Here is a 22,397-nt window from a genome sequence, read left to right on the forward strand (position 1 = left end):
CAAAATAAAATAAGAGAAATCAGAGCTCGAACAGAAAGGTTTAGGTGTTCGTTTATCCCGCTCGCTGTTCGGGAGTGGAATAGTAGAGAGAGAGTATGATTGTGGTTCGATGAACCCTCTGCCAAGCACTTAAATGTGAATTGCTGAGTAGTCATGTAGATGTAGATGTAGATGTGGTGGTATTTACACTTGGCTGCTTGGTGGCCTGACCAAGGCAGAAATCAAAATGTACTTCTCTGATCAGGGCGTCACTGCAGTCTGTTGGATGATGGAAAAGGTAGATGCGTCCTTAGTGCCCATACACACTCTTTTTTCTGATGTTTGATATAGTAGTACTTCCCTTCAATATCAAAGCAGGCTATGAAGTTATCACTGACCGATGGTATATTTCCATCCTGATGCACTGCTACCCGTGTCATTGTTAACAACCACACACTCATGTTCCATCAACACCTGGCCAAATGTGGAACCTGTGGTAAGGATGCTCACAAGGGTGATTGTCCACCTCCTCCCTGCTGCATCAGTTGCAATTGCAACCATACAGCCTCATCCAGAGATTGCCCCATGTATCTTGATGAGCGGGCCTTTCAGCAGATCCTCGTGAAGGAAAAGGTGCCATACACTGTTATGTCTCTCCATCCAACAAACATTTGACTCATCATATGCCACCCACAAAGTCTTCAAGAAGTCAAACAGGGGCAAACAGTCTTCTCCTTCTCCAACTCAGAGATCCTCTTCAACAGTGTCACCATATGATACCCTAATTTAGCCTACGTCTGTGTCACCAGTACACACTGCCAATCGTTTTTCTGCCCTGTACTCCACAGACCAACAGAAGGAGAATGCAGATGCCTCTCTCGATCTCATGGAGCAGGGTCCTTCAGCCTCTGTGCCTTGTCACAGTGTGTCTTCAAAGGCTGGCACTTCGCAGCCGCCGAGGTAATACCCCTTCATTTTATCCCTCCTTCCGTTTCCTTGTCGTGAGTCTCCTCCAATGGCCTTAGATCCAACAATGAGGAATTACGGTTGCTCTTTGAATCACAGTGTCCATGTGTTCTCTGCCTCCAGAAAACAAAATTGGATCCTAATGACCGCTTTGACCTCTTGTATTTCTTTCTGGTCCACTTTGATCTTTCCACTGAGAATGGCATTCCATTTCATGGGGAGTCATGCTGCTCATCTGGGATGGTGTTCGTAGTTAAAACCATATCCCTGACTACCCGGCTTTGAGCTGTGGCATTTCGCATTTTCCTTCCTCACTTCACTTTTTCCCTTTGTTCCGTTTACATCCTTCCGTCAAACGGTATCACCAGGGCATACTTCCTCCCATGTATTGGACATCTCCCTCACCCCTTTCTACTGCTCGGTGACTAGTGAGAACCATCCCCTTTGGGGTTCTTCCAGAACCTGTTCGAGAGGTGCCACCTTGGCTGACCACTTCAATTAACTTAACCTCATTTGTCTTAACGTGGGAGCACTCGCATTCCATTCAGACTCCACGCATACCTATTCCCATTTGGACCTCTCCTTTTACAGTGTCCAGCTTGCCCATCATCAACAGTGGTCCATTCTCTCTGACACATACTCGAGCAACATTTTCCCGTGTGCTATCCGTTTGCCAACTCTTACCCCATCGATGTGCACACCCAAATGACAGCTTTCTAAGCCCAACTGGAGGCTTCACTCCTTCCTGGCGACCTTCAATTTTCCATTCCACGCACTTCATTTTTACTGTGCTGTGTCCCAGTCCCTTTGTGGACTGAGGTGAACTGAAATGCAATTTGCGCACACAGATATGCGATGGCAAACTGCATTTGTTATAAACAGATGCATGCGCAGTGTCGTCGCATTCTTCAGGATAGCAAAAAAGCTAGCTGGATTTCATTTACTTGTTCTTTGAACAATTCCAACTCCCTCTTCCATCGTGGGGACCGATCTCCGACAGCTGTCTGGGACCAACATCCATTTCCCAATTCCCAGCCTGACTAAAGCAGAGGATGTGATAGTGGACCTGTTACTGTCTCCAACACCTTGGGTCACTATTTCGCAGAGATTTCTAGCTCCACCCAGTATCACCCTGCCTTCCTCCATCGAAAATGTGTGGAGGACACTTGGGCGATATCCTTCTCTTCTCAGAATTGAGAGTGCTACAATGACACCTTTACTATGAGGGAGCTAGATCATGCTCTCACTTTATCCGTACCCTCCTATCCCTTCATGGGAACAAGTTCTGGGGAATTAAACCACTCCAAACGGTTTGGTCAGCCTCTTCTTGCCTCTCTCGCCACAAGATCAATTTAGTTAGGTTACATACTGCGCACTGTCTTTTTAGCCATCACCATTTGTTAAGTGGTGATACCCCATCACTTTGTGCTCATTCCCCTCAACTTTTGACGATTCGCTATTTCCGGACAGAATGCCGTTTTAGTGAACAACTCGTGGGCTGTCGACCTTGTTTTATTTTTTATCTATTGTAGCGTTATGGTGAAGGACATTTAATCTTTTGTTCAGGACACTCGTTGTCTCTATGGCGTGTTTTATGAACTTTTCTCCAAGTCCCTGTTTTTAGCTGCCTTTCCTTCCATTGACAGGGTTTAACTTGTATCCATTTTTAACTCGTTTTTTTGTCTTCATGTTCTACGGTTCTGACATGAGCACATATGAGCTGAGTTGTTTTTGTGCCCTAAAACAAAACAAAACAAATAAAACAGTAATATAACTATGCAATAGTGCCATCTTTATGAACATTGAGGCATTGCAGAAGGTAGTTGGACCTACAGTTGCACTATCATTGTTGAAAAGTGCACATTGGATGTATGCAGAGAGGTATGTGTCTAAGATTAACAAGAGCTTTTTAGAACCGCACTGCTGGAAACATTATTAATAATTATGAATATGTGTCCTGACAATATAACTCTCATGTTGGAAGCTGCATGGTACTAAGTCGCAGAAAGGGGACATTGAGAATGTGAGACAGATCACTGGGAACTAAGTTATAAATAAAGTCATATTCTAGAACTGGTACTTGGTACAATGGTACAGGGACGAGGATGATATAAAGATTGGCCATCATGTTTACTAATTGTACTGAAAATTTGTGACAGACTTAGATTGCAATAAGTAACCCACATAATCCATTTCAAAATGAGGCATGGATCCCATCGTCTGTCATTGTATAAAATAAGCAATAGACAATCACATATATGTGGATGTAAGAAGCCAGTACAGCAGGACACCGTGTGTTACAGTATTCTCTAAATATTACGGACATCAATGCTGTAGATGTGGACATTCAATTTTTTCTAAGAATACATGATTTCTGGGCAACTATAATTAGCAGTGCCAACCAGATATCCTGAAGGGAACGCCTGTGTTTAGGTACAAAGGGATGTAAGTATCTGTACTGTCAAGCAGGCAACAGAAATATGTATTTGTTAAAGCTGTTGTAAGCAACAAGGGAACAGGCTGTATAGCTTAATGATTTTCAGAAATATAGCAGAGTTGTTTTGATGATTATAATGAGTACCAGAGTAGAAAGATTTTTGCAGAAGAAACATAGCCTGAAGAGATGATGGTTGAGAGCTCAGATAGGACACTACTACAGTGGTGAAATATTGTTGCCCACAACTCTCATGCAGTGTGTGAAAATGATACAAAGTGTAATGTTTTATAACAAACCCTTGTCCTTGTTCCCAATGGTTAATGGTAGTTCTGGTAGAGGTGATTAAACAGAATGCTACTGTATGAGATAGAAAGAAGTTTTTACTGAACTCTATATGTTCCAGTGCAGGGATAATGGCAGTGTATTAGGTTTCTATAATGTCTACTAGATAAAGTGACAGTCAGTTATGTATGTTGAGCTTCTTTTACAGAATTTTAGTATAGTAAGGAATATTCCAAGTACACATTTGGACAGGTCTTATCCACACACATTTTATTTGATGATATGTGTCTCTGGCAATTTCCTTCTTGTGATTACTTAATTCCTTCATACACATTTAGCAGTAGTTGGTGCTACATAATGTTTTGTAACAAGTATTGTTACAGTATGAGACAACATTAAATTTCACACAATCAACTTATAATCATCTCAGTAGAAAATACAATGTCCACAGGACATACCAAGAATTCAAGTTTAAACCCACAAGACTTCTTTTCCTCTGGTATTCCAGACATCATATTTAGTGAGCACCTGTAAATTCTAACATAAGTAGATGTTTCACTAAACTCTGACCATTGTCCAGGAAATCCTGTTTTAGTATCGACATTAAAAATTAATTTTTTCTGTGGGAATATGGGTAGAAGACATGCAAACTTCTGTGCACAGTATTGGTGTCTGCTTCACCCACCATACAGGAAACACATTGAAATGTATGACAATAGCCATAAAATGAATTATTTTTCTCAATCTACTGCATACTGGACTTGCTGGTTGTTAGGAGATAACTTTCATTGTATACTACTACAGCAGCAGCTGTGCAATATGACTTAGTAGCTACTGTAAGTAATCCTTACCTGGAAGAGAAAAGGGAACTAAGTAGTGAGGATATGGTCAGATAAAAAACAATGAAGTTGCTAACTTCCATTGTATGTGTTTTGATCTTGCATGTAAATTTGTGGTGCAGTGAGAGTGATCTGCTATCAGATGTTCCATATAAAGCTTATGTCTGGTTATGGATGAGAAATGAAATGAAAGAAAAGGAGATGCTGTAACTTCGGACTGTTTCACTTTAAACTATATACACAGGAATGTTACATGTACTGTCCTCCTTAGATGGATTAAATAAAATGTAGTATATGTTCACTGAGCAAGGTGGCACTGTGGTTAGCACACTGGACTCTCATTCGGGAGCACGACGATTCAAACATGCGTTCAGCCGTCCTAATTTAGGTTTTCTGTGATTTCCCTAAATCACTTCAGGCAAATGCCAGGATGCCTCCTTTGAAACAGCACGGTGGACTTACTTCCCCATCCTTCTGTAGTCTGATGGGACCAATGACCTTGCTGTTTGGTCCCCTCTCCCAAACAACCACCAACCAACCTAGTCTATCTTACTATTTTTCTAACTTTATCTGTTATAAGCTGGAGGTTGAAAGTATGCAGCACAATTGCAGAAATCATCAAAGGCTCACAGTTACTATTTTATGACACGCTCACTGTATTGGACATTTACATTTTCAGATGATTTTCGTATATTTATGTAGTTATACCAGAAATATCTGACCACCATGTGTAGTTGTATCACTTGTCTCATAGAAGGTAGAGCTTGTAATTAATATGAAACTTCGACACAGCAGAATACGCTATTATGCAAATCTCATTGCTTTCAAACTTGGTTGGTTGATTGGTACAGATCATGTTAGTCCTCATAAAAGTGCCTTTAAAACTATGGAAACTGTTCTACTTCAAGGAGAAAACATACATAATGTCCACCAACTCAAAGCAATCTGCTAACAGTCTCATTTTAGCCTTCAGACAGAGTTTAACACTCTGGAGCATCAGGAGAGGTCCATTGTTGACCTCGCCAAAGAGTTACGCAGTATATTATTTCTTACACTGTGACTCTGTGCGTATTACTTAAACGAATTTAGGGCAGTCCCTCGGTTGTGTATAAACCAATGTTATTGGTCTAGGATAATGGTATGTGGTTTTGTGGCTTTAAAAATATCTGTATGTCATACTGTAATCTCCTCTGTCCTTCCTAATTCCACTTATTGTCTACAATAAGCAAAGTCTTTTATGAAAAATTTGAGAGGAGTGAAGGTTGCAATAAACTTTTTAGTTTACCTAGCTTCTCGTGTAGAGTTAGCTGTAGTTTTTGTCTAGGGGGTCTGATTCTTGAAGCTGAAATTCTCACATTTTAGGTCTTCATGGTTGAATTGATCTAAATAAATTTGAAGGTTGATGCTGCAGAATTTTTGTTGTTACTTTACTATATTTTGTCGTATTTTAGTATATCGTACAGTCTTTTGAATTGTCACATTAACTAAGCCGAAATTACATTGTTCGCCCAAAATACAAAAATACATCCGATCACATCAGAGGCATGCTTACTACTCCCTCACTCTGCGGTAATAACAGTATTCCAGATGGTTTAAAAGTTTTCTTGACAAATGAATTTCTATTAGTTATGATTATTATTTCATAAGTGAATCCAGAAATAAACATAGTAAACAGTAATAGACTGTGTAATTAATAATATAACTTTTAAATGTGCTAAATAATTCATAATTTCAAATGTTTCTAATTTTTTTAAACTGTACATTCAGAGCTAGTACTTATCGAATGTAACATCAAAAATAAAGTAATTAGTTATCATTAATTTCAGCTTGAAATATAACATACTGTGTACAAAATTATATGAAAGTTTTCAGAAAAGCAGCGGGGATAATATCGACATGTCCAAAATTTGAAAAATAATTCTAGTATCAACAACTACTGTTGAGGAAAAGTAATGCTAGAGGAAGATGTCCCATTACAGTACGATATTTCACTGAAGATTTTTTGAACACTTAACATCTATTGCCCTATGCAGAATGTGGCAGTGACTGTGTTAAAATGTGGTTCTGGTTCTTGCAAGGATCATATGGATTTCTTTTCTTCTGAATAGGGGGTTACATGGACAATTTCACCACTTACTCAAGATGGTGCCTATTGAAAAATTCAGGGACATAACACTAGTAAAAAGTAGGACATTGTTATGCCAATCCAAATATCTTGACACTGTTTCTAGAATTGAGTACATGAAAAGAAGCACACTTCTGTCATCCCTGGAAAGTTGCTGGCAAACTACATACACCCACCAAGGACTGGAATTTCGTGCACAGTGTTGCACATAATAGAAGTAAGCTGCTGTAGAGCTAGTCTACCGATTTTGTCGTAAATGTCTTTATTAGGGAAACAGTGGCACCAGAGTCCAACTGCAACTTAATTGTCTTTTTCTACCACTTGTAAATGGACGAAAAGTGTGTTTGCCTGCCAGCATGTTGCAGGGAAAGCTTTCTGCGATGCTGAAGTACTAAGTTCATCTCGTGCCTGAGTGAGTGCCACGGCCTGTACAGTGTAGACTTGCCGCAAGGCTATGGTCGCCACACACTAACATGGCAGTGGCTGTTATCTTTGCCTTGCCTACCATGTAGGAACATGACTTGAATGTGACCTTCATGTCCACATTGAAAGGAACTAGTAATACGACAATGACAATTTTTTCGGTCATGTCCTGAAAAACACTGAGAACATGGTTATCTCTCAAGAGTTTTGTAACACACTCCATGTGCTACAAGGCTGTAAGTTTTTACTTCTAACAGTATTACTGTTTCTATTGTTTGAGCTGTATTCTGAACTACTTAAACACTATAACATACATGAGCCTGAGTGTCTAGTGCACTATGAACAAAAGAAATAAATGGAACCTCAAAATCAATCTCTGTTGAGATTCCACTATAAATAGTGTAGTATTTTAAATCAGGGTCAGGCAGTTTTAGAATTGCAGCATAAATGTGTGTGTCAGATACATTCTGTGTAATGGCATTATGTCACGATAGTTAATTCCGCATGAACATTTAAACTTACAATATCTTGTGAGACCTCCAAGTTCTGCTATCCTCTTAATGACTGTCTGAGCAGGTTACTGATTTGCAGGAAAAAATTTAAGCCTAGCAGCAGCTATGTGGATTTGACTATCAAAATATTTATCTAACAGATTCACATTGTTGTCGCATATGACTTTCTAGGAAACAGTTCCTCAATGGAGTTTAATACAGAGGCAATACACTTTGGGACCAACAGTGGACAATAAGCATTGTGCCCTATACCTGTTACTTTGTAGGGAGCGAAGTGTGCCTCTAATTGAACCCCGTAGTGTGACCGTTCTTTGTCTTGCTGTGGTACAGGCAAAATTTTAGAACAGCTACCGGCGGCAGTATTGTTTGTTGAGTAGTGACATCAGTTGGCTAGCAGTGAGCAGCAGGTGTTCTGTTTGCTGTGCCTGAAACAGTGCAATTTTGGTTAGAGATATTTTCTGTGGCAGCTCAGTCATGGTGAAAAATAGGAGACAAATTATATCAACAGAATAAAACAGGAAACAGCAAGAAAACTGTGCACAACTTCTGCACAGGCAGGTATCTGGTGTGAATAACGAAGTAGTTAAATGCTGATCTTCATTGCCATTTGTTTTGACCAGGCTACTGTGGGTTCTTTGATTGCTCTGGGAGAAGGCTCATCAGAATAGAACACGTGAAATGTTAGTTCACTTTATTTCATAAATGAACGAAAGATTTACTTACGTGTGATTTAGTTCTTTGCCACAGGAGTATTGGGTAATTTACAACTGCCATAGACTAGCAGAGCATTATTTGATGCACTAATTAACAAACTGTTCTCTTGAGGTACAATGTTCAACATTAACACCTACAGATGTTCATTTGAAACTTTAACTGTCATTGTCCTACTAAACAATGTTGACCAGTGTAGCTGAGATCTCGAACTGGGAGTACCTCTTGCATGCTCAGCACTATACGAGGTGCTATCCAAAATTTTCAGGATTGGTGCTACCATTTGTTGGAAACTTTACCTTTTGACTAATAGTCACAATTACCTTCAAAGTAGTTCCCACCCACATGTACACACCGGTCCCAGTGCTTCTGCCACTGGTGAAACGTTTTCTGGATGTCCTGTTCTTTGATGGTGTTTATCACCGCCAACAATGCCTCTTGAATCCTCTCTAAAGTATCGAACCAACGACCCTTCAACTTGAGTTTCAGTTTTGGGAATAGCACGTCACAAGGTGCCAAATCTGGCTAGTACAGTGGGTGGGGTACAACTGCCATGTTGTTTTTTGGCAAAAAGGTCCTGGTGAGCAAGGGCGTGTGACAGGGCTCGTTTTCATGATGCAGCAGCCAGTTCCCTTGACACCAAAGTTCAGGCCATCGTCGCCGCAAGTTTTCATGGAGCCATCGCAAAACTTCGCAGTAGTACACGGAATTCACTGTTTGGATGCATGGGACGAATTCTTTGTGCACAATTCCCTAGGTATCAAAGAAAATGATGATCATGCTCTTCACTTTGCTCTTCACCTGTCTCGCTTCTTTGGGTCTTGGAGAGACCAGGCTCTTTCACTGGGACAATTGTTGCTTTGTCTCTGGGGTCATAGTCATAAATCCATTTGAATCATTGCAAGGTCTCCATAGCACTTTTCCTGAGATTTGCACAGAATTTGATACACATGCACTGTTCTGTTCGCAGGTCCATCGTAAAATCGCCACACACCAAACACAGAGTATTACAGAAATCACTGTGGACATGCAACACGACCCCCCAGCTGAATGACACTCCGCTCACTGACTCATCAGATATGCTGCTTTCACCACCTAGCGGTGCAAAGATCTACTACTTCTACTTTCCAGATTGCAGCACCAGTCCCAAAAATTTTGGATTCTATCTCGTACTCACCTCAGCATGAGGTGTTGCTGTTGCTGAGAGGGAGGCGTGCTCTTCTGGAGCGCTTCCCATATGTTGTTGCTAATGGCTGTGGTATCAGTTCGTGTTGCCGTCTTTGCTGTGACACTGCTATCTCTGTACAGTGCCACACAAGTGGTCGGTTCTGCTTTATCCAGTTCTTCAGCAGATTTTTTCCCCTTTACTTGATTTAAATCCAAAGTACTTTTATGGAATTTGTACTGATTCTAGTGAATATCTAGCACATTACAGAGAGAACAATGATTTCTCTATAGTTACTGTCTTGTCTGTCTCTCCTTTTCTAGGATGTTGTATATTAACAGCATTGTTTCACATTTGGGAAATTATCTTCTTTCGCAAACATTCTTTAAATAAGTAACTTCCTGGCAGATTAAAACTGTGTGCCAGACCGAGACTTGAAATTGGGGACCTTTGCTTTTCGAGGGCAAGTTCTCTACCAACCAAGCTACCCAAGCATGACTCACACCCCGTCCTCACAGCCTCAATTCCGCCAGTACCTCGTCTCCTTCCTTCCACTTCACAGAAGCTCTCATTCTAGAAACATACCCCAGGCTGTGGCTAAGCCATGTCTCCACAATATCCTTTCTTCCAGGAGTGCTAGCTGTGCAAGGATCGCAGGAAAGCTTCTGTTAAGTTTGGAAGGTAGGAGACGAGCCACTGGCGGAATTAAGGCTGTGGGGACGGGGTGTGAGTTATGGTTTTGTAGGTCAGTGGTAGAGCACTAGCCCCCGAAAGGCAAAGGTTCCGAGTTCGAGTCTCAGTCTGGCACACAGTTTTAATCTGCCAGAAAGTTTCATATCAGCACACACTCCTCTGTAGAGTGAAAATTTCATTCTATTCTTTAAATAATTTTACAACTTTCTTTTCTTCTATTTTTCCTCCAACTTGAAACATTTCTTGTGAAACACAGTTACCTCCCAGTGTGTTTCTTTCCTTTACAACACAAATAGCTTTATAGGCCTCACATGTAACTACTTCAGGAATGTTATTATTCTCATTAATAACTAATTGATTTTCTAACAATGTGCTACTTACTGTAAAGATGACATGTCAAGTTGCAGGCCGGCACAATTAAGAAACTTACACATAAGCTTTCAGCCACAGCCTTCATCAGTTCCCCAGGCGGCCACCTGTATGGGAATTGTTATGAATCACAGTGACTACCTGGTGTAAGGCCACTGCCAATTCTCTGATTCCGCCACCCATAAACTCTGCCAGATCGATACCATCCCAGAAATCCAACATAACCTCCAGTCCCTGCTTAAAGCCTTAGGCCGTTCCCAGAACCTCTCTCCTGAATCTATTTTTCTCCTCACCCCTCTGACACTCCAAAACCACCTTCTACGTGCTCCCCAATATCCACAAATTCCACAATCCTGAATTCCTCTTTGCATTTGGTTATTGTGCCCCAACAGAAATAATTTTGGTCCTCATTGACCAACACCTCCAATCAGTTGTCCATAATCTAGTCTCCTACATCAAAGATAATGGCCACTTCCTTCACCAACTCTCCACCATCCCCCTCCGTTTACCTTGTGGATCCCTTACCACCACTGCTGATGTCATGTCCCTATATACAAACACCCCTCATGCCCATGGTCTCACTGCTATTGAATACTAACTTTTTCAACATCCTTCACACTCCAAACTCACAACCTCATTCCTCCTACACCTTACTAACTTTATCCTGTCTCCATAACTACCTCTCCCTTGAAGTGAAGGCATACAAACAAACCTGTGGCACAGCCATGGGCACCCACATAGCACCGCCCTATGCCAACCTGTTTATGGACCATCTAGAGGAAACTAGTCTGGTTCAGGTTCTTGATGATATCATCATTGTTATCTTCATGATCTTGACTGAGGTCCAAGACACACTATCTCATTCCTTCAAACCTCAAAATGTCTCCCTTCCGCTACACCTGGTTCACCTCAATCCACCATGTCACCTTCCTAGGCATTGACCATCTCCTCTCTTACGGCTCCACCCACACCTCTGCCCACAGTAAACCCCACCTGCAGTGACAAGAACTCCCTCACCGTGTCTCATCAAGGCTTTCACAGACAGGCACTATCCTCCAAACATAGTTCACAAAAAGATCTCCCATGCCATTTCCCCCCGTACCCTCTGCCCCCCCCCCCCCCCCTCCAAGAACCAGCCACAAAGGAGTGCCCTGTTCATCATCCAATACCACCCTGGACTGGAACAGAGCTCTGATTACGTATTATCATGCCCTGAAATGAGGGACATCGTACCCAAGATCTTCCCATCTCTCCTAAATGGTGTTCCGTTGCCTTCCCAACCTTCACAACATCCTAATCCATCCCTATGCCATTCCTAGCCCCAACCCCTAAGCCACAAGGATGTCCCAAATGCAAGACCTACTCAGTTCACCCACCCAGTGCTTCCTATTCCAGTCCTGTAGCAGGTTTATCCTTCCCCATTAGGGGCTGGGCTGCCTGTGTAAACAACAATGTCATTTAGCAGATCTGGTGCAGTCATTGCAATATAGAAAGAAACTTCCACATGGGAAAAATATATTAAAAACAAAGATTCCAAGACTTACCAAGCGGGAAAGCGCCGGTAGATAGGCACAATGAATAAAACACACACACAGAATTTTGAGCTTTCGCAACCAGCGGCTGCTTCGTCAGGAAAGAGGGAAGGAAAAGGAAAGATGAAAGGATGTGGGTTTTAAGGGAGAGGGTAGGGAGTCATTCCAATCCCGGGAGCAGAAAGACTTACCTTAGGGAGAAAGGATAGGTATATACTCGAGCGCGCGCGCGCGCCCACCCACCCACACACCACACACACACACATCCATCCATACATACATCCATACATACATACATACACAGACACAAGCAGACATATTTAAAGGCAAAGTCAGGAGAGATAAAGGTGTGAAAAAAGTCGAAAAAGTGTTGGTTTGAGATGAGCTATGTTGATCCTGTGCTGAACTTAGGTTGGTGAACAACAATGGGTGCAAAGGTTAGGTAGTTATGTTGTCTCCAGATCACGTTAAAGGGTGGGGAAACTCAGGAATTTTGAAAAAAATTTTCGAGAAAAGTTTCCCGGAAAAATTTTTCGAATAAAATCTCAAAAAATATGCGTGTAAATGTATTCAAAGGACTGGTTGTGTAATGGCAGGTTTTGAGAATGAGGCTAACAATTGTTTGATGAAGAAATAATGTCGTTTAAACCTGTGGGAAGCTGCTAAAAAATGATCGGTTATGTGGGAAAAACGGGAATGGAAATAAAACGAAAGTTGTTGGAAATAGCTGAGATGGTTGTTTAATGGGTGAAAGGAACTGAAGCTGTGAAATAGTATTCATGAGTTTACACGAAATGTTTGTAAACTTGGAACAGTGGATTTTATAGCAGCGGTTATGTTGAAAGCGTTAAAAATTTTTAGGTTATGGTTTGGAAGTAAATTACGTATTATTGAGTATAATTAGGCAGGATAAAATGTATGGTAGATTACGGAAAAAGGGAAGATGAATACAAAGTGAAACTACTTGTACAAACAAAAAGAGAAAGTAAGATGATAGAGAAGATTTTGAAATGCAACAGAGACAATAACAAACGTAATAGTTGGGTTCAAATTAATGATGATGTAAATAAAATAGAAACAAACTTCCACATGGGAAAAATATATTAAAAACAAAGATTCCAAGACTTACCAAGCGGGAAAGCGCCGGTAGATAGGCACAATGAATAAAACACACAAACACACACACAGAATTTTGAGCTTTCGCAACCGGCGGCTGCTTCGTCAGGAAAGAGGGAAGGAAAAGGAAAGATGAAAGGATGTGGGTTTTAAGGGAGAGGGTAGGGAGTCATTCCAATCCCGGGAGCGGAAAGACTTACCTTAGGGGGAAAGGATCCATAGAACACATCCTCTGCTCCTGTAATTATCCCGGCCTCAACCTACCGTAACATAATGTGTCCCCACACCTTCTGTCCTATCACCTCATCCACAACACTCTTTGTTTGCCACTCTCTGCCAACACACCCACCCATGTATCCACACTGCTCTCCTTTTTCCCCACCTTCCTGCCCCACAACATCCTGATGCTGCTCCTCTTACCTGCACACTTTGCCAGACAGCACTCCTCTCTCCCCCCATCCCTCACCTCCTACCCGTACACTCCTATCCCTCACCCCCCTCCATATTACTGCTCCCATCCTGTGTGATGCATTCTGGCCTGAGCTGCCGAAAGCTTATGGTGTGTTTTGTGTGTCTGTCTGCAGCTTAATGTATCTCCTTTACAGTAAATAGGAATCTGTTTTTTTTTTTTGTACGTTGTTGATATTCCATTTTCTATTTGTTGTTTTTTTTTTATTGTGTTCAAGGCATATATGTGATTCCTCTTGGCAAATTTTACACATGTAAGTGTTCCACCATTCATAATAATATATCCAGCTTCACCACTGAAAAATCAATTTTTAGTTTCTTTTGTTTTTCCATAAAACACGTCTTTTTTTTCCTGTCTGAGATTCATTCAGGAACAGCAATACAGTTTTTAATTTTATTGTTTGAATTAAAGACTACGCTTAAAATTTCCTCACTGCTCTATTCCTTGATAGTAAAATAAGAGGTTCATTCAATAAGTAATTCAACACATCTTTCTTTCATAAGCAGCTTGGTTTTATTCAGGATTCCAGTACAACATATTCTTCCCCACTCTTTTGGCTGCAAAACCCTATTTTTCAACAAAATCTCCATTGAATGTGACGGCCTTATGCCATCTTACTGGAAGGGTCTGTATGCCTGTATGGTACCACTCTACTAGTTGACGTGAGAGCCAACATCTTGCTGTATAAATAACAGCCCCATCATCCACATATTGCTTCCCATGCAGTGCATCCTTCATTAGCCCTTGCATTGTCATGGATAAATAGTGGTTTGTTTGTGTTTATGTGGCAACGAACACATTGCAGTTGTTACTTCAGTTTCCTGAAATTAGCTTAGTACACTTCAGAATTGACCATTGCAGCACGAGCCAGGACATCAATCAGAATAATCTCGTCACAAGTCCCAGAAGACTGTTACCATGACTTAACCAGCTGTGGGTGTGGCTCTGAACTTTTACGCCAGAGGAGAGGTGGTGTAGCAACACACCATCCATGGTTTGCTGTTTTGTTTACAGTTCGAAGTAATGAGAACCCATGTTTCATCCCCTATGACAGTGTGTGACAAAACATTTTCATGATCAGCCCCATAATGTGCAAGCAGTTCCACACAGATGGCCTGTGGTTGCTCTTTATGTATGGTCTTCTGTTACACGGCAAGGAATGCAACGGGCACACACCTCTGAACACCACACCTGGAGGATGAGTGCGACAGCAATACCAATATAGATATCAAGTTGAGCAGTGAGGTGTGCAATTGTGATCCATTGCTCACCTCAAATGAGAGTGTCCACATATTCCGGCATTGCTAGAGTTACAGCTGTGTGCAGCTGGCTGGACTCAGGGAGGTGGACAGGTTTGTGCACCTTGTTGCTATGAAGACAGACACCTTGCCCAATGAATCACCATGCTTTTGTTCACTACCAGGTCCTATGGTTTGCCGCCAAAAGAAACTCAATGGTAGCTCTCTGTTGGAATGCACCTCCGCTATAGATGCCATTTTGTAGGCACTGCCACCTATCGGCACTTCGTGAAACTATAGGGGCCAAAAGCAGGAATCTTCCATGATGGTCCACAGCAAATTCTGCATTTTTTCAATTGATATTGACTAAAAATAAAAGTGTTGCATTACTTATTGAACACCTCTCATATGTGACACGATTTTAAGTCTAATTGATCTTTTTCTTTTTCCATACTTTTCATAATCAGTTTTTCTTCATCTAATTCCTCTTTGAACTCCACTACCTTATTTTGTAAAGCTTTATTGCTACTTTATTTAGGAAGCACCTGTAAACTTTAACACAATTAGATGTTTCACTAAACTTTGCCATTGTCTAGCAAATCCAATTTTGGCATAAACCATGAAAAGTTTATTGTCCCTAAATACAAGTTTTAGAAACAAGTGGATATCTAAGGTCCATATTGTTTTCATTTTAACAAAATGTAGTGTAACAAAGTGTTAAGTGCAGAAATAGTAGGATATGGCCAATGGCCAAAGTCAGGGTATTTGTGCTCTTAGTTCATTGCTTCCAATGTTCTTTTGCATGGATTGGAATGTTAACATCCAAGAATCTTGTCTGTGATAGTGGGACCTGTGACAACCCTGTCCATGCTAGACTAAGATGGTGTAACCTGAAGGTATTTGGCAAGACATTGAACAGTGCCATCTGTTTTGACACAGCAGTCTTAAGCCAGAACTGAGATCCTTTGAAGCTTGCGTCTACCACTTTCCATCTGCTTCTGGCTTACGCTTCACCTTTATTAGTTTGCCTAAAATGCTTGTTACCCAACGAAAGTTCCTGTGTGGTCCTGCCCACTCGTTGCTTATGGGGCACCTAAGGGATGCTGTGTTCTCAGAAGGCTGTATAACAATTCAAGCAAATAACATTAGTAATTTATTACAAATAAGAAGACCAACAATACTTAACTGGGAATTTACAGTGGTGTCCCAAGTGATGCGTGACATGCAACATAAATCAGAGTCCTTTGTTATACACAATGTTCATGCAAGCTTGACACGCAGTTTGTGTATCACTAATGACTGCTATCATAGTGTTCTCTGCTAGGCCTATCCGTATACTGTCCAAATACTAAGCAGCCGAGGCAGGCAGGAATGGCACTTATATTTTCCTCTTGTAGAGGCCGCTTCCGTCGTGGTGTGGTCGTGGTGTGGTCCTAATCAGTGCACAGTTTGCTAATATCCTTTCGCCACCATCTCTTCTCGTGCATTCTTCATATTCGTTCCGGTACTTGTGGCTACGCCAGAACAGTTCCATTCACTGATTCTGAGAAAAAGTGTAGTTGAGGAAAGTCTGAGGCATCCCATATTGTTTGCGACATTGACAAATTTATTCACGTGTAGCTAAAAGTAACGGTGACTGCAGGTGTACTTTTTCCAGATCTGTAATGAAGACTTTTGCCATGCAGCAATAAATACCACTGTATTATTTTATTGATGGCTGTAATTTTCAGCAACTTTAGTATTTATTAAGAAAATTCAGTCTTCAGTTTTAAATAAAAATATATTACCAAATGATGATTGAATTTTATTCTGAGCAGTTTTGTACCATTCCCTTTGTGGGCCATAGTGTGTTAAAGAATTGAAGTATAAAATATATGTTAGCTGCTTAATTTTGTCACTGAAGATGGCAATTTTACTTGGTATAAACATTGTAGATATTGTTGTAGAAACTCCACAATGTACCTATTTACCCAAATCTAAGCCACACCGGTAAAATGAGATTTGAAATTCAAGATGGACAAGTTACTTCATTCGAACATGAGACACGAATTAGATAGATATCGCTACAGTAGTAGGGTTCAAGTCATAAGCTTAGTCGAGCTTAAGCAAGATTATTTTGTAGATTGATTTACTCTTTCAAACATTTAAAACCACATAACTTTTTGCACAGAATTTATAATCCTATAAGATTTAAAAATCAATACTAGAAGTCAGTTGTGATGCTTCTTTCCGACTGTATCACTATCGTGCATAAGAATAATACGAATGTAAACATTACATGTTATGTATATTCTTTTGCATTTGCTGTTGCCTCAGTCAAGTTTGTTAGGCAGACAGAATTTAAGTGAGGTAACAGCTAACATGGAAGAATACATGATGTAACATTTATATTCTTCTTAACCTAGTGGTGAAGATTCGTAGGAACCATCTATTATAGGGTAGGAAAACATCCAAGGCGCAGCTTCAACCGTATTGATGTACACCCAGGATTTTTTGTAGTAGACTTCAAATGTGTGACTAGCAACACTTAATGAATGAAAATATCTTTGAAATTAAAAGTAGAAACGTAAAAGAAAATTTTATTGAATTCATTGTACAAATTTTACTAAAATGTTTGAAATATCAACTGGATAATTCTGAATCACTATCACTCAATTCCTTGTTGCTCAGTTCTTCATACAGAAAATCATCCTCCATACCATCTAATGCATTGGATATCAAACATGTCTGATTTGACATGCTTCATCAGTCCATTGACAAAGTTGCTCATTTTACATATGCTGTTGGTGTCAGTTGTCTGTAATTTTTCGAAAGCCAGTCCATGTACATATGTTTAAGCTTCTCCTACAATGGTTTATTCAAACAGACGTCAAGTGGTTGCAGAATTGACATCATCCTGCCTGAAATTATTGGCAGTTCTGGTTTGCTGTCTAATAATTTTCGTTGTACTGCAGGTATTGTGTGGCCTGCATATGCATCTAACACCAGCAGACGATTCCATACAAGCTTGTTCCATGCCAGCATAATATCCTCCAAAAACCACCCACTTTAGTTTGTTTACACAATTGCAATATTTGTCAACACTTCCAATTTCAGTAAAGTCTTCGTTTGAAAACTAAAAATGGGGGTAATTTATGCCCATCTACTGTGCAAGTAAGCATGATGGATGGACATCTTCTGTTTCTCACCCCCTGATATAAAAATACTTATAGCTTTCTTTCTTCTGGAATCAACCGTATAATTCAATGGCGTGTCAAAATAGTTGGGAGGTTGGTTAGCATTTCTTATCAGGCCAAGAAGGTACTGGTTTTCAGTGTGCCCCACCTGATTATTACGCACTGAAATTCCACAAGTTTTTCTTCATAATTTTTGGCAACGTCTCTACAACTAAAGTTTACCTCCAAAGTGAAAAATCACAGCGCTCCATAAAAAGAGCAATTCAGTTGTGGCTAGCCTTAAAATTTTTGATTTTTTGCACTTGAGAGCAATTTCATGTGCCTTAATTTTTAAAATTTAAGTGCTAAATTTCTGCCACTGTTCCATAATAAACTCATTTGAAATTGCTTCCTGATAGTGGAACATTAAAATAATTTGTCTCTTTGCAGTTGCCATGTTCTGATGTTAGACTCATCAATCCCATATTGTAGCATGATTAGAACTTCTTTTGGCAAAATAAGTACCTTACTTCTTCAAGTTGGCGCTATAATGAATGCACTTCATTATGGTTCACTAACACAAGGACTTCACAATCTTCAATGAAACAATATGGGAAATCAGAATGAGCCACAGCTTAGGTGCAACAATTATAAGCCTTTTTTATTGTTGGTATTTGTGTGAAGAAATTTATTATTTTTGCTATAAATGTTCAAAAGGCTGCTACATTCAAAGATGAACAATACTGACTTTCTTTTTCCTTTGTTGGATGATAAATTAAAATTCAGTGGTTGTAGCCTCGTCTTCTACCGTTCTACGGCCCTCGCCTCCCCGCCACCCACCCACACACATACACACACTTTTTTTTCCCTTCCAATCTATTACGGCTGCTAGTGCCATTGTTCAGAATTTCCATTTGCTGTCACTCAGTTCTAAGCTCCAAGCGGTTTTTTGGATTTAAAAAAATAATAAAATAAAATAAAATAAATTGGCTTAGATTCGGGTATACGTGGTAGTTCAGTGTATTGCATTTGCTCTCGATGAGACACTATCTCAGTGATGACATTCTCCAAGTCTTTTTGAAATCTAGTAACTAATATCCACAAAACATACTCTACAGTTCTCTCTGTTCATACATGTGGGTTGGGATTAACAATAATATTAAGTTGCTGCATAAGTTCATAGCATTTTTCTATTAGTTTAATAGATGAACTGATATATGTAACACAGACTTGAATGTTCAGTAGTACGTTCTCCTTCACTATTTACAACAGCCTGCCAGTGCTGGGGTATGTTTTTGATTTTGCAACTAAAAATCACATGTTTTCAAGTGAACAACTCATTAAGTATTTTCATCCAGAATGAAAGTTTCTTGAAAGTTGTTCAAAACTCAACTCTTGTATAGTTGTTGTCCCCCCCCAGTGTAGCTCCATGTGGAAGGGCATTATAATGGAGTAGCATCAATTCACACACAGTCTTCCCGGTTGTCGTCCTTGAATTGCATCCGCGAGGCATCTCAGTTGTTGACAGTAAAGGTCAGCAGTGATCGTTACACCTTGAGGAAGCAATTCGTAGTATATCACATCACTGTTCCACCGGATGCATAACATTATCTTTTGTGGATGCGCACTGGTCCTTGTAGGGGGAGTTACTCCCTTGTTCGGGCTCAGTTATTCCATTCTTTTCCTTATATTAGCACAAAGACACCATTTCTCATCACCGATAAAGATACAGGATAGGAATGGTCAGTGTTATTCATGAGCCAAATGGTGTCAAGGAAGGAGAGATGCACACCTGGCCCGCCACTGAATTTGGTGATTTTGGCGTAGAGCGTATGGTAGCCAGACACTTTATTTTTGAACCTTCCCCATTGCAAGCAAATGTCACGATGGTGGAATGATCACAGGTCATCACATTTGCCAGTTCTCGAGTGCACTGACATGGATCATTGTGGATTAATGTGTTTACACAATCTTCATCAAGCACTGAATCTCTTCCTGAACATGGAGAGTAACTATTATCAAAAGATCCTCCTTAAGACGAGAAAACCATTTCCTTGCCATACTGTGTCCAATGGCATGATCCCCATACACATTGCTGCCTTTGTTTGCTTTCACCCCTTTATTGAATTCAAACAGCAGAATATGTTGGAAATGGTCTGATTTCTCCACTTGGCACTCCATTTTCTAGTGTCCACAGCGCTAATCACTATTTCAAAATGACAGTCATAAACCCATAGCAACCAGAATACCAACATGCAAAGCAAAAATTCTACGAAATGCAGAAAGTACATGTTCTACCTCTTGTGTTACCTTAAATTGAAAGTTGCAAATGTTTGTCGCTAAGAGCATAGTGGACCCTAAAAAGTTCTGATCCTTGCTTGAGTAGATGAGATATGTTGTAGCCATGTATTATACTAATTAATGTACTGGCCGCCATTGGGCTTAGAATATGAAAGAGCTATCTGAAGAGGTTGTATATAAAAAGAAAATTATTTGTCTTTTCTGTCTGAATTACTCTTCCTACATGCTTGAATGTGCTTTCTGCAGTGTGTGGCAGCATGTTGATTGCATGGGAATTGATAGAACAAATATACCAGAAGAATATCTGTGTGAAAAGTGTCAACCACGAAGGGTTGATCGCCATAGAGCTCGGGCTTTGCAGCTACGTAAAAGGGAAGAGTTACTGAACAGTAGCACTTCTGGTGATTCGTCAACTGAAACTACGTCTGATGGTGATGGTGATGGTGCTGGTGAAGATGATAATGACAATGATGGTGATGATGACGATGATGGACGTAGTGGTGTTGGCGGTGGCAGCAGTAATGATAATGCCATCAGTAATGATGGTGAGTTTCAGCATTATTTATTATTATTATTAGTACTACTACTACTACTACTACTACTACTACTAATAGTAGCAGTAGTAGTAGTAGTAGTAGTAGTAGTTGTTGTTGTTCATAATATGTCATAGCCTGAATATGTACTTCACAGTTGCAACAGTGTTACTGGTGCACATAATTATCTTAAAATGATGGATGAAGTTACATGCTTCATATACTGTTTTGATAAAGATCTTACTTGGTTGATAATTTGAACCTGAGTATTTAGAAATAGTGTGTTTTTTGCTGTGTGCTACCAAGCCATTAAAATTTCAGAATATTGTAGCTGTACAGCAATAAAAAAAATAGACATACGTCATGATCAAATAATAAAGTGATTGACAGTCAAGCCTGCGATGGGGCGATGTTGTCGATTCTTCATTGTTTGCACGTGCAATGTGACTGCCACAGGAGCAGCTGTGCATTTCTTCTTTGTATACATTCATACGCTGCCCGTTAACATGCAGTGTTGGGTTACTTAGCATAGAACTAATAGTGTTACCACTTCTCTGTGCATTGTCTCAACTGGTTTAGGACATCCTGTGGCATGAAACAAAGACGCTGCATAGAGGAACAATGCGTACAACAAAAAATGTATAACATGTAATTTATTCACATTTGCAAATATGGACAGCCATCAACTGTATAATGAGATGACGACAATGAAAATTTGTGTCGGATTGGGACTGGAACCTAGATTTCCCGCACATCTCAAGCAGTCACCTTACCATTAGGATATTCGTACAAGATTCATGGCCAGACCCAAACTTCCATGTCATCAACCATGTGTCTACACCTGCACTCATACATTTCATTGTGTAAATTCCTGTACAGGCGAGACATTTTTAACTGAAAGTCTATTGCCTGGCGTCAGCAGATAAATATGATGTTGCAATGCCTGCGCTATTCAGAAGTATGTTGCGAAGTTCCATCAGGCGTCCATACACGTCCAAAGGAACTTAACGTCATACTTCTGAATAACACAGGTATTGCAATGTTTCATAAAATGTATCACAGTTGTTACACTACCAGCATTAATCCTCGACTGCAGGCAAATGAAACCTGAGAGAACACTATGGTATGACAACATTGAACACATCAGAAGTCTTGACCAACATCTTTCTCTGATTAGTTGTTGCTATGCGAGCTCTCCTGTAAACAGCTAGCTGTCAGTCACTTTGTTATCATGATCCATGTATAGAAACTTATTATTTATATAACGTTTGCTGGTGAGAAGCAAAAGATACAAGCCAGGAAACATATCTCTTGTGTTAATTCAACACATTTGAATAATATATTAATGGACTGAGATCCGCCTCGACTGCGAAAAAACACCTAGTGTTTACCTAGGTTTTGGTGTAGATAACTACACCTTCTTCAGAACAATAAACTCAAAAGTGTCTATAAAGACCTTTGTCAATAATTAAAAGCTCAGCATAGCTATACATTTATAAAAGAAAAAGATGACACACAAAAGTACATGTGAACAAAGTCAAAAGAATAACTT

General features: G+C 40.1%; 1 protein-coding gene across 4 annotated transcripts in view; it reads left to right on the forward strand.

Annotated features, from left to right (window-relative positions):
- LOC126297385 (uncharacterized) overlaps nucleotides 1-22,397 on the forward strand; it is a 305,076-nt gene that overhangs the window by 171,001 nt on the left and 111,678 nt on the right. For all 4 annotated transcript variants that reach the window (XM_049988116.1, XM_049988117.1, XM_049988118.1 and 1 more), the window contains one exon: nucleotides 20,559-20,857. In XM_049988116.1, the coding sequence (XP_049844073.1) occupies nucleotides 20,559-20,857 (299 nt within the window). The remainder of the gene's footprint in view (nucleotides 1-20,558; nucleotides 20,858-22,397) is intronic.

The sequence above is a fragment of the Schistocerca gregaria genome, chromosome X, assembly GCF_023897955.1.
Source record: "Schistocerca gregaria isolate iqSchGreg1 chromosome X, iqSchGreg1.2, whole genome shotgun sequence".
Lineage (NCBI taxonomy): Eukaryota > Metazoa > Arthropoda > Insecta > Orthoptera > Acrididae > Schistocerca > Schistocerca gregaria.